The 12,507-nt window shown below is 39.0% G+C and overlaps 1 protein-coding gene across 1 annotated transcript in view; it reads left to right on the forward strand.

Moving 5' to 3' along the window:
* Positions 1-8,724: 8,724 nt before the first annotated feature.
* FIG4 (FIG4 phosphoinositide 5-phosphatase) overlaps positions 8,725-12,507 on the forward strand; it is a gene marked incomplete at its 5' end in the record, with an annotated part of 65,578 nt that continues 61,795 nt past the window's right edge. The window contains 3 exons of the mRNA XM_026844192.1: positions 8,725-8,817; positions 11,140-11,238; positions 12,291-12,414. Coding sequence (XP_026699993.1) covers positions 8,725-8,817; positions 11,140-11,238; positions 12,291-12,414 — 316 coding nt within the window. The remainder of the gene's footprint in view (positions 8,818-11,139; positions 11,239-12,290; positions 12,415-12,507) is intronic.

The following is a 12,507-nucleotide window of genomic DNA, read 5'->3' on the forward strand; positions in this document are numbered from 1 at the left end:
CTCTCTCTCTCTCTCTCTCTCTCTCTCTCTTTTTTTTTTTTTTTTAATATCCAAAACATATAGCTTTAAAAAAAGTCTTTTAGAATTCTTGTCTTCACCGTGTCTCTGCCTTGTGACAGAAACGACGAGCTGGTTTCTGCCCGAGGTGTTCTTGGTGTACACAAGGCTGGAACCTGCGCTGTGAGCCCAAGGGCGGCAGCCGGGGCAGCGTGGGTGCTGCCAGCTCCTAGGGTGAGAAGTTTCGGCCCCACGTTGCTGCTTCTGGTGTTTGCGCAGCTGCCAGCTTGTCTGGTTGCGCGGCTGTTGTCACTCGGCCCGACTAACAGTGCTGGCTCACACCGTGGTGGATTCAAACTGGACAGCTGGAGTTGTCCACAATTAAGGTTTAAGGATTTAAACAGGATAGCTGAAGTGCTTACCACCCTTGCCTTACTACTTCTCAGAGATTTCAGTGTTCTCACCGGCTGAATGGCTTGTGGAGCAACTTCCAGAGTTTTCAGTCTGACCTCTGGAAGTCAGCTGTTGAAGAATCTTAGCATTCTTTAATATTCTGTTGCAAAAAAATGTAAGGGTGTGTTACTCAGAGTACTTTTTGCCATGGTCAAAGTGGGTTGGAGGTTTGAGTGGTAATTGCTTCTTCAGCCACGTGATGAGCCTACTACCGGTTGAGTCAGAATCCGATTCTTGATGTAAATAACTTGAGATAATATGGCTGTGTTTATCATCTTCTAGCTCCCAATCAAATGTGTAGTTTCTCTTGTTTCACAGTTTCACAGTACAAGTATTTTTGTTCACATTTTTTTTTTTTGCTTGAGGGAATTTTGGGTAGAGTTAGGTTTTAAATGCAACACTTTCCTATTATCGCTACTAGAGCATTTAGCTCTAGTTCTAAGTTCAGGTGTTACCTGTAGTGATAAGCGAAAGATAGTTTATACACTGAAGTCAGCGCAGCCTCTTGAAAATGAACCAAAATGGCAGATTAAAGCATGCAGAATTATTGGTACCAGTAACTAAAAAAATTGAGATTACTCTTGCTTTCCAGAATGTTACTTGTTTACACCTATGCCTAAAGGAATTTTGATGGCTGCCTTAATACATCTTTCTCAGCATTGCTGGAAAACACTTTGTTATTTTAATTTCAGCTAAATTATTGCTGTATGGAAGGGCAAGGGGGAAGTATGATTCCTGAATCCAGGTCCTGAATTACTGAATTTAGTTGTTCTTGACTCACAATTCATGCTACTTTTCAGATAGCTGAGATTTGGCTTTTCGTGAATGGCATGCATGGATATCTGGCTTCTCTCTCTCTGAGCTGTAAGGCTCAGTTGCTGAGAGGTAAGGTGCTGTGCACAGGGACAGTATTACACTTCAGGGTTCTGTCAGCTAGCCACAATTCTTTAAGTCTCTGAAGCTGATCCTGTTAGTTCAGGAACCACAGTCTTTCACATCTGGCTGGTGGGAGTATCTGCCCAAATGGGTGGGCTTGCCCGTGCTTTGCTGTGCTTAGGATTCAGTAAGGAGAAGATACAGCAATCTTGATCACTCCATGGCACAAGATGGTTTTAATCAGCTATGAAAGGTAGTGGTTTGTGGATCAGCATGTGCCATTTTAAATAGCTGAGTAATGGTGTCTCAAAGCTGTTTCTTCAGTCACTTCTTGTGGGGGATGTAAATGGAATATTTTACCCGAATATGGTTATATGTTCTTACCAAAAATAAAAAGTATGTTATACTACCATGAATTGCAGTCCTTTGAGTTTTGAAATTAAAATTCTAGCCTTTTTTTTTTTTTTTCTCCAAAGGAAGAATGCTATAGGAATAATTTTGGAGTAATTATTTGAAAAGGGTTGGTGCACTTAAAAAAATAAAAAAATCACAGATTCCTATAGGTTGGAATGTACTTCTGGAGATCATCTAACTCCAGCCCCCTACTCAAAGCAGCTTCAACAAGAGCATGATTCATAGGGCTGTGTACAGATTAGTTTTGAATGCCTCAAATAGGTAGATTTTACAGCCTCTGCAGACAATATGTTATAGTGCTTGACTGCCCTCATGGTTTTTAAAAAAATAAGGGAGGGGAGAAATTCCTTGTATTTAGTTGGAATTTTGAATGTTTCAACTTCTATTTGTTGCATCTTGTCTGTGTACTGTTCAACCCTCAGAAGAATTTGGCTCTGTCTTACCTACATCTTCTCGTTAGACATTTTTAGACAGTGGTAAGGTCCTGCCAGAGCACTCTGAAGGCTGAACAAACACAGTTCTCTGTCTCTCCTAATGCATCATGTGCTCTGCTTGGCAGCTCTCCACTGGACTCACTTGGGTATGTCAATGTCTATCTTCACTGGAGAGCCTAAAACTGGACTTGAGACTTGATCAAGTCACAGAGAATTTGAGAGGAAAATTGCTGATTCAGTGTCACGTTGGGCTGCTGACAAAAGTTCCCACTTCTTCTCCCAGAGGTACTCCTCATTCAGCTTCCTTTGCATAAAATCTCACAATCATGCAGCCACCAGTTGTGACAGTTAGCCACTGATATAATGGAAGCATCACCCAGATGTAAAGCTGAATAACTTTCTCCTGTCCAGGTTACTCTTCTGATTTCCCTAAGGCCATATGCTTGCTAGATGATATGTAAGTGTGTGGGATCTGGAGTTATATCAGGTATAGGGTAATATGAAACTGTATCCTAAGATTCCTTGTGGAGACCTTTGAGTGAGCAAGAAAGGGATGACTTAAGTTGTCAGCAATGGGAGAAACAGTGGCGTTTCCACTGATGATACTGGTTATTCCTGTAAACACCCTCTGTATTAAAGCAGGAAGAGATGAAATGGATGAGAAAGTGGAAATAGTTTAGAGGAGGGTTTTTTTGGTTGTTGGATTTGTTAGGGTTTTTTTTAAGGATACAGTAGCATTATGTAAGTCAAACAGGAAAAGCTCTGCTATTACTGGAGTCCAACAAGAAAGACTCCTTAGAGGTGAGGAGAACTGAAATCACAGTGTCAGCTGAAGCAACAGAACAAAATTCTATATTTTCTATTAACATTTATATTTAGTTTCTGAGACCTACCTTTTAAACTGATGCTTTGGGTCAATAAATACCATGGAGATGTGAATTGTATTTCCTGTTTGTCCTGGGAAGGTGAAGGTTTGTTTAGAAGTGGTCAGAAAAATGAACTGTGACAGTCATATTCAGATCAATGCCAATTATCTTTCATTTTATGCGTATATTTACTGCTGAAATGCACGCCAGAGGGCAGTAAAGATATTTCAGCAATATGAATATTAAGAAACAAAATATATTTTCCTCTCTTCTTCAGGAGAAGATAGAACTTTTGTGTATCTCCCAAATGAAGCCCACCTGAAAGCTGTAGGTTAGTTCATGTGAAATTCTCATTCCCCAGAGGCGGTGTGACATTGAACAAGTCAATTTGTGCTATCTCTACAAAGGCATATCACTTGCCTATCTTTCAGGATATTACAAGGCTTAATTACTATTATTTTATTCTAATCAGGTTCTTCTACAGTCTCCATCTCCACAGTATCCTAATGACTTGCACAAGGTTATTAAGCAATGTGACTAGCATAATTACCTGTAGATTTTTCTGCTATTTTCCCCAGGGAAAACTGTGTGGTTTGTTTTGTGGGTTTTTGTTTGTTTGTTTGTTTGTTTTCTAAAAATAATTTGAATGTTTTTATATTAACAAAACCAAGGTTTGCTTATTTAATGCTAAAGTTAGTTTGTGGTCAAATTGGAGGAACTTTAGTGTAGAAGATGATTTCACAGAAAAAGCTACAGAATATTTACTGAATTATGAAGTGCACTGATTTATACAGATGGTTATCTGACTCATTTAAAAATGTTGAAAGTAGTGATCAGTCTACTGGGCAACCACTAGCTATCATAATTTTCTAGCTAGAAGTGGGTGTGAAATTTGGTCTCTCTGGAATGGTTTCATTAGCAGAAGACAGCCCCTCTCCATTGACCGTCCTATTTCCTCTGTAATGTCATTCCAGGAATGGTAATGATGTAACGGAGCAGAGGATGGAATTGGGACAAGAGAAGGAGTTTAGTGAAACTCAGGAAAGCACAGGTTTTGTCTTAAATGTCTTGATATACTGCCAGATATATGGTCAATAAAATAGAGAAACTGATCAACTGGTGTATGTGGGATCTGAGACCATTTATGTGTATGGCAGATCTTTGCTGGAATAGCAGTGGTGAGAACACCAGAAGTTTTGAAGGGTATATGCTCTTCAGACAGTGAAAGATGTGCCTTCAAACGTCTGCCTAAGTTGTTTTGGTGACATACAATTTTATTTCTTTTGACCTGTGTTGTCCTGGGTGTCATCAAGTAGTCACTGGATCAGCAGGAGAGAGATACCGATTTGGTTTTGTTGTGAATCCACTTTTCTGAATGGAGTGGTGATGTGGAGTTTGTTGATAAATTATCACAAATTGATGTGTTTAAATGTAATGGAAGGATGAAGAAAAATAGGTATTTTCTATTCCTATTTTTTATTTTCAAAGCAATGTTTGTTATGGCCCTAAAAATAAATATTTTTCCTTGTTTAAAGTAAGAATTTACTTTATGAGTACAAATGTACCGAACACAAGGGGTGAAGATAAAATGAGTAATAAGAATGAGGTTATGAAAAAAGGGACCAATATTGGGGTAGAAATAAAATTAATTTATTCAACATGCACATGTGAAGATGCAGGCATACTAAACAGTGGAATGACTGTAAATATTTTTAAGTCATTCAAGTCAAGGATGGTGCTGCTGTGACTGGAACATGACAAATGGAATATTTAATCCATTCTGAAGTCCTGTACATAATTTTCTGTAGGAAAGCAATTGAAAATTGAGGTGACATAAAATGCAGTCTAGTCTTACAAAGATGCTAGCAGATCAGCCTTGTTGTTTTGCACATCTTCATCTAAAAATTAGGTAGCTTTGTGTATTTAAACCAAATCCCCTGTGGAGGTGCAGCACCACAAGGAAAATCTCTGGCTTTGCTAATGGAAGGAAGGAAGTGAGTAGAGAAGTTAGTGTGGAGTGAATAAGGAATCATCTTGCAGGGTTGATTTTTTCAAGTAATGGTTTTAGGACTGATACACCTCAGCATTTTCAGTAGTGTTTTTAGCCCAGAATGTGGGTCAGCTCTTAGTAGACTTTTGAAATATTGCAAATAATTAGGATAATCAGAGCACAAGATAACAAGAAATTATGATGACCCTCTGGAGTAGATAAAATAAATAATTTGAAATAGAATGATATACTATGAAAATTTGTGCACCTTAGGATAGATTACACACCAGTGAAAATCTATTGAGAGTTTATCAGTTCAGAAGCAGTAGAGGGGGAGGAGGAGGATCTGGGTGTTTTATCTGAAAAAGGGGTGGGAGGTTGAGCTGCTGCTGAAGCACAACTCTGAGAAAGGCTGTTGTGGTCTTTTGTGGTACGGTCATTAATAAGAAATACTCATGTATCTCTATAATGAGACCTTGTATGGTATATTGTGTACTTTCTGTCCATATTCACTTAAGAAATAAGAATTCAACCAGGAATGGGTCCAGAGAAGATCCAGTGAGGTAACGTAGATGCTAGAGATGTCTTGGGAGGAGCAAAGTAACAGCAAGATTTCCTTAGTCTATTGAAGTTAGTGCTGAAAAGGCATCCAGTTACTTATGTTTCTGAAAACATTCCAGCAGAATAGATGCTAAAGAGGGGCGAAGTATTTGGCTAAAAGAAAATGTATAGATTGATGATTAATAGATTTAGCTGAAAATTAGAAGGGAGAATCTTGAGGAACCCCTCAGTGGAGCAGCAAGAACAAAGTCCTGTTTGGGACAAAAAAGCTTTGGTTGCCCTGAGACGAAAGGGAATTAGCAAATGTTGTGGCTGTAGGATGCAGAGTGGCTGGCCATTCATATGTGCCCTGAGAGTGGTACTTGGCAGGGCATATTATTAAAATTTCTCATCATGAAAGGGCTTCTTTTGAAGAGTTTCAATAATCTATGGAAAGCAGACATCACGTCAACTGAATTTTTGCTACCTCTCTTTGCCCCTTATCAATCTCTTCCTTTCTTCATGTCATTCTGTCAGTTTCTATGAAAGATAGATACTCCCTGAATTGTTCTAGGTTCTACAGAAAGAACATAGTTTTTGCTGTACCTTACATCTTGGTGTGACTATTTTTCTCCCCTTCTTTGGTGTAGTAGAGAAAAAGGGCTGAACCTATACTTTTTAACCCCATTGAGTATCTTGCTTATGCCTTGAAGATTTCTGATCTACAGTCAAGTTCAGTACATATTAAAACTACCATAAAAATTTGAGGAAGAGGCTTTTTCTTGCATAACTTCATGCCTGTTGTGAAGGAGGGTGGAGGTTTGATGGCAGGTGGCAGCTACCATTGCGCTGCCCAGTTAAGCATAAAGCAGAGAGATAATAGTGTGCCTGATCCAAAGTCAGTGTTCACATGGAGGTTTCTCATCTGGCAACCCAGTGTGTTTCTCTAGTCTGACAGAAAGTGTGACTAGCACGTAAATACCTTCCTGTGTTGGGTGCAGGTGCCCAGGTGCTGGGGGGCTGCAGGGCAGCCTCTGTGAGGAGAGGCTGGGGCTGCTCCATGCTGGACACAGCCAGCATCAACCCACCCCGGGGCACGGCTGAGCTCCTCGGCTAAGATGGTGGTGCCTCAGTAATAATGTATTTGAGAAACAGTAAAAAGTGCTATGCGGCAACTGAGACAGAGAGGAGTGAGGAAAAATAAGAGAGAAACGGCCCTGCGGACTCCAGGGTCACTGAGGGAGGAGATGCTCCATGCTCCAGAGTGGAGACTCCCTGCAGCCCCTGGGGAGGACCATGCTGGAGCTGGGGGATATTCCTGAAGGAGCTCCAGCCTGTGGAGAATGTCCATGCTGAAGCAGCAGAAAGCATGAGGTGGAAGGAGCAGCAGAGAGGAACTGTTATGAGCTGGTCACGACCCCCCATTTCCCACCCCCCTGTGCTGCTCAGGGCAGGGGGAAGGCAGAGGTGGGAGTGAAGCTGTGCCTGGGGAGAAGGGAGCAGGGGGGAAGGTGCTTTATTCTACCTTTGTTTCTCACCATCAGAACCTATTTTAATTGTCAATAAATCCCATTAATTTTCCCCAAATCAAGCCTGTTTTGCCTGTGATGATAAATATTAGGCAATCTCCGTGTCCTTATGTTGACCCCATCACCTTTTCCATCTTATTTTCTCCACCTGTCCTGTTGAGGAGGGGGAGTGAGAGAGCAGCTGTGTGGGGGTCTGGCAGCTGGGCATGGCCAACTCACCCTTAGGGCTTTGTGGTTTTAGACATATCCACAGGCTACACAGGTATCTCTTGCAAGCTTTTTTGTATAAGTTCTTCAGTGTTTATGCTATTTGTAGGTTTAAAAATCTATTAGTGTACTGCTGTATTTGTCAAGTAACTTTTTTGTGTATTTTTACTTTTTCTGCTGATTAAGCTGTGTGTTGCTTTTTAACTGATGCGTGAAATAAGTTCTTTACAGTGCTAACATTTCTTAATGATGATTAGTCTATACAGCAAATGGTTTTAGATCAGGAGTTCTAAGAAACAATCTTCTTAAATGAAAAAAAAAAAAATGTGGGCAGAATGTTTGATTTCGGAACTGTTATCCTGCCATTATAAACAACAATTTGCAGTAAGGAGTTTTTTGTTTTGTTTAGAGTCCTTTTAGAAGGAGCTATTTTTATTGGTTTGGATGAATCAGAAGATTGATAAAAGAGGGTGTAAAGCCTTTCAATTAGATTGCTTTGGTTAAAACTCAGTCCCAGGTGGAAGAGACTAAGTATTGTTTACTGTCTTGTGGTTGCTTAGTGATAATTGTGCAATAAATTAAGCTTCAGTCCAGATCTCATAGCTGCATGGTGCCCTGTGCAGTTGGTAAAGTGCACTTGTTAACAAGTTTTAGTAAAGGCCAAGGGCAGACTAAACTTGGAAACATCATGCTTCATCTAAGGTGGTGGTTGAAGGACTTTGGCAGAGTACTGTGGGGAAGTCTACTCAGTTTCTGCTTGTGTACTGTTTGTTAAGAAGGTATTGGTCAAGGTTGTCCATTTATCTAAATGCAGTGGCTTTGCTGTGGAGTGGAATTGTTTGAGACATTTGGAAAATGCTTAAATTTATTCAGTTCAACTTAGTAATAAACGGAATAAGAATAGAAACTCCCAGAAAGGTTTCTGTGACTTACCTGTGGGTTCTCATTTCTTTTACTGTAATGATTTCTGTTAATCAAAGTAGTTGCAAACCGTACAGCACATTTTAACTTTGATTAATTTTACAATTATATTACCAACTCAGAAATTATTTTATTTCATGTTACATGCTTAATGTTGTGTTGATTCAGTAATTTTCTTTTTTCTTTCCTAGTATTCATGTGATGGCAAATTTAATTGCAGTACATGTCACCGATACAGTTTTATTTGTGTTCCATATCATCCAGTAAGACAGACTTACTTATTCATTAGGTGCATAAATTGGGTAGCAGAAGCAGCTAATGCTGAAATGTTGTTTTTTTTTTTTTTAAATTTTTGCTCTGCTGGTTTTCATATAATTTTTGTTTTCATTTCAGATCTTGAAGGTTGAATATGAGCTGGCATATCATGCTGTTTTTCAAGTAATTCTGGGACTATTGATTGTTAGCCAGTCCTGAAAACTTCCCAAGCTGAAGTCTAATTTTGGGTTCCTAGTTCTGAGGAAAATTTAAAAGTTTTTGCAGATGTTTCCTTCTTTATTACTTCCACAAGAATATCCTCTAACAGGCAGTGGGTAAGATTCCCATTTGCTCAACATTTTCCATTGCCTGGCTTTCTAAGAAGGTGGCTTCTTTAAGTCCATTGATGCTGGGTTTTGACACTGTTCTCAACAGACCTTTCTTAATACATTACGCAGCCTAGCTTTCTAACTTAAAACAACCCCTGTAAATTAGTTCTTAAAGGATGTCAAAGAGAGCTTGTTAACTACCATTCATTATGGTGGTTGCTACCATAGTCTGCAGATACAGTTACTTCTCAAGCAACAGCACTTAAAGCTGGCACTGTAGCTGTGCACAGCTCACTACAGCAGGTGCCAAGCTGATGTGTGTGATGCATTCCTCATAGCACTTCCTCATGTTTTATCGGTCTATTAAAATGGAAAAGTATCCAACTGAACTCCCTTAGTAATAGCATTTGCAATTCTATATCCACCTCTCTCCCTCTTTCTCTTCTTGTGTGTCATGTGCCGTGTTCCGATTCTTTGATCCCAACTGCTGTTTGGACAAGCATCTGAAAAGTTGTACTGTTTTATTTTTATTAAGGATAATTTGTTGGTAACCATAGGTGTCACTTTGGGAAAAACTTACCCTCATTTAATGAGCTGGATCCAGGGGGAGATCACTGAGCTGTATTGTAGTGTTATGGACTCTACTTAAAATTGTTTAGCTTTTATTAATTAACAATTTTCTGCAAATAGAGAAGCAACACTCTTAAAGTGCAAACTAACTTGCCTGTGTATTACAAATTAATATGATTATCCCTCTGCCCATTCACCTTCTACCACATGGAGAAAAAATGTGGGATGAAGGCATGGTCTAAGCAAGTGTCTGCCTTGGTGGTTCGGTGTCCCTTGTTGGTGGGTGATGCTAGCAGAAGAGCTCCATCCGCCACCTTTGTGCCATTCATTGCCACACAGGGGGGACTTCGACCTACTCCCTGTTGTTATGATTTCCCTGTTGGGAAACGCAGATCTTGGTGCAAGGGGATCTCCTACAGAGGGTACTCTGAGGGGGGCAGACTGGGGACCCTGGGCTATGCACAGCAGCAAATCACTGCTAAAAAAAAGTAGGAAACAGTTTCCTGTGCCAAAGTGGTGCCTCAAAGGTTTCAGTGAGGGAGGTGTTGTGGTGGCATATGACTTTGAAGGGCCTTATTTGCTATCTTTTAGGAGTAAGCAGAAAAACTTGCTATTCGGTAGCCAGGAGTTGGTGTTTCCCTTTATAGATTTTTTTTTTTTCTTTTTGAGAGCTTAATGACTATTTAGATGTTTTTGTGATTTCAGGGAAGCTGAAGAGGGCTTTAAGTTCTTCTTTCACCTTAAATATTTTGATATTAGTTTCTTAACATCTAATTGATATAAATTATGAAATTCTGAGTTTTATGCAAATGTTATTATTGATTTTCTCTCCCACATCTTAAATCCATGTGACTTTTAAAGTTAAGAGCTGGCTGCATAGATCCACATGAATTTACCATGCTTTCCTACTAGGCTGAGCATTATTAATGAGTTACACCTTGCTGTGTAGTAGCACCACACTGATTAAATGTATTGGTAAAATGAGAGCTGCTTATAGCAAGTCAGTCCTGCAACCTGTGCTTAGTGTTAATTCCTCTAAATGTAAAAATTACAGTTTGATTCTCTTAAATGAGAAATGGACCCATTATATGTTTATCTGTAGTCTTTCTTTCATATTTTAAATTGGAAATAAAGCTAGTCTTTTTAAAAAACCTAATATTATTAACCAGCATAGCTGGTCAAATTAAATGCTGTGGAAGAACATTGGTGAGAATTTTGTCATAGCAAATAAAAATGAAGAAAACTTGCAGTACTGAAGTACTTACAGTTTTTCTGTGTTTAGTATGGACTTGGAAAGTCTAGTTGGCAGAAGTAGCAGTGGGCTACAATATAGAAACAGTAGGTTTAGATCATGGAAAGTGTCAAACGTGTATGTAAGCTTCTGCTAAATTTTACAAAGCAAATGGCAAGACAGTAATGGCTGGGGCAGAGCCTAGTTGGACAGTGCCTGGTGTAAGTTATATTTTTTCCTCTCTAAACAGGTTTTCACCTTTCTTCAATTTTTAATGTTTTCCTCCTTGTACAGTGGAGAAAATGAGTTTAAGTTGTAAAGGTTGACTGTATACAAATGTACCCACCTAAGGTACTGATGTCTAAAGTAGTTTATTAACAGTCCATATGGAATATTACATATTTGATAATTGACATGGATCTAGTCTAGAAACTATATAAATGGCAGTGTTGGTGTCCTATGTTACAATGGGCTTTGGCTGCTTTATCTTGTATAATCTGACTTTTTTTTTTTTTTTTTTAATGTAGCGGTATTTTCTCGTTGGAAGTAATCCTGCAGAAACCAAATACCGTGTCTTGAAAATAGATCGCACTGAACCAAAGGATTTGGTTATAATTGATGATAAGGTAAGTGCCTCTCTCTTTACAGATTTTTTCAGTTATTCCGAATAATGCTGTCTATATTGAGCTGAATTTAAATATTACAGATTTAGTCTGTTTCAGCAAAGGTATGTTACAGAACCAGAGAGTCATATAACAGCTGAGTTTGGAGGGGATCTTTGGAGATTGTCTAGTCCTATACCTGTGCTCAGATCAGGTTGCTGAGGGCTGTGCCCAGTTGCGTTTTGGATATGGATGGAGACGCCACGTCTCTGGGTAACCTGTTCCAGTGTTCAACTATCCTCATAGGATCAAAAACCCTCTTCTTATGTTCAAATGGAATTTCCTGTATTTCAGTTTGTGCCCATTGCCTCTTGTCCTTTCACTGTGTACCACTGAGAAGAGTCTGCCTCAGACATCTTTATTCCTTCTACCAAATATTTATACACATCGATAAAATCCCCTTGGAGCTTTGTTTTTTGCAGGCTGATCAATCCCAACTCTCTCAGCCTCTCATATGTCAGATGCATATGGTATCAGCATGATAATGACTAGTTATATTATGGGCATGGCCACAAGATCTCCAAACAGCACGTTCACTTTAATGAAAATTTCCCAAGTTACTCAGTTTATTATGTATATACTCCCAATGGTTTTATTATGTTCATCTGTGAAACTCAGTTAAAGTTATGTTTCAGCTGTGAAATAGTAAGTGCAAATTACATTTAATTACTATTTAGCCAAATTTTTAATGTTTCTGATATATCTGAAGCAAAATAAATAGCATCAACAAGAGTTTTAATGTACACGTTGGAATAAGACGATTCCTTTCCACAAGTTTATGGTTTAAAATCTTAACACTTAAGATATGTTTGAATTCACATGTGACCATGACTATTGCAGTGAATGGTGAATTTTATGTGTAAAAACTTGTAGTTGTTGGTAGGACTGAGCCAGGAGACAGAGGATATAGAGCAGATGTTTGGTTTATTGCATATTAAGTAAATTCTACTATTCTCTGACATGAAATAACATTTAACTACCAAAGCAGTAACTTAAGTGATTTTTTTATTTTAAAGCATGTGTATACGCAACAAGAGGTGAGGGAACTTCTTGGCCGTTTAGACCTGGGCAATAGAACAAAGATTGGGCAGAAGGGCTCTTCTGGGTTATCTCGAGCTGTCTCTGCTTTTGGTGTAGTAGGTAAGTGTTTTGTTTGGTTTTATAAAATCTGTTATTTCTTAAGGAGGTGAGGTGTACTCTGTCACCCTGTATATCTTGCTGCCCCCTCCCCCC

This window comes from Athene cunicularia (assembly GCF_003259725.1).
Source record: "Athene cunicularia isolate RWA chromosome 3 unlocalized genomic scaffold, athCun1 chr3_part1, whole genome shotgun sequence".
Lineage (NCBI taxonomy): Eukaryota > Metazoa > Chordata > Aves > Strigiformes > Strigidae > Athene > Athene cunicularia.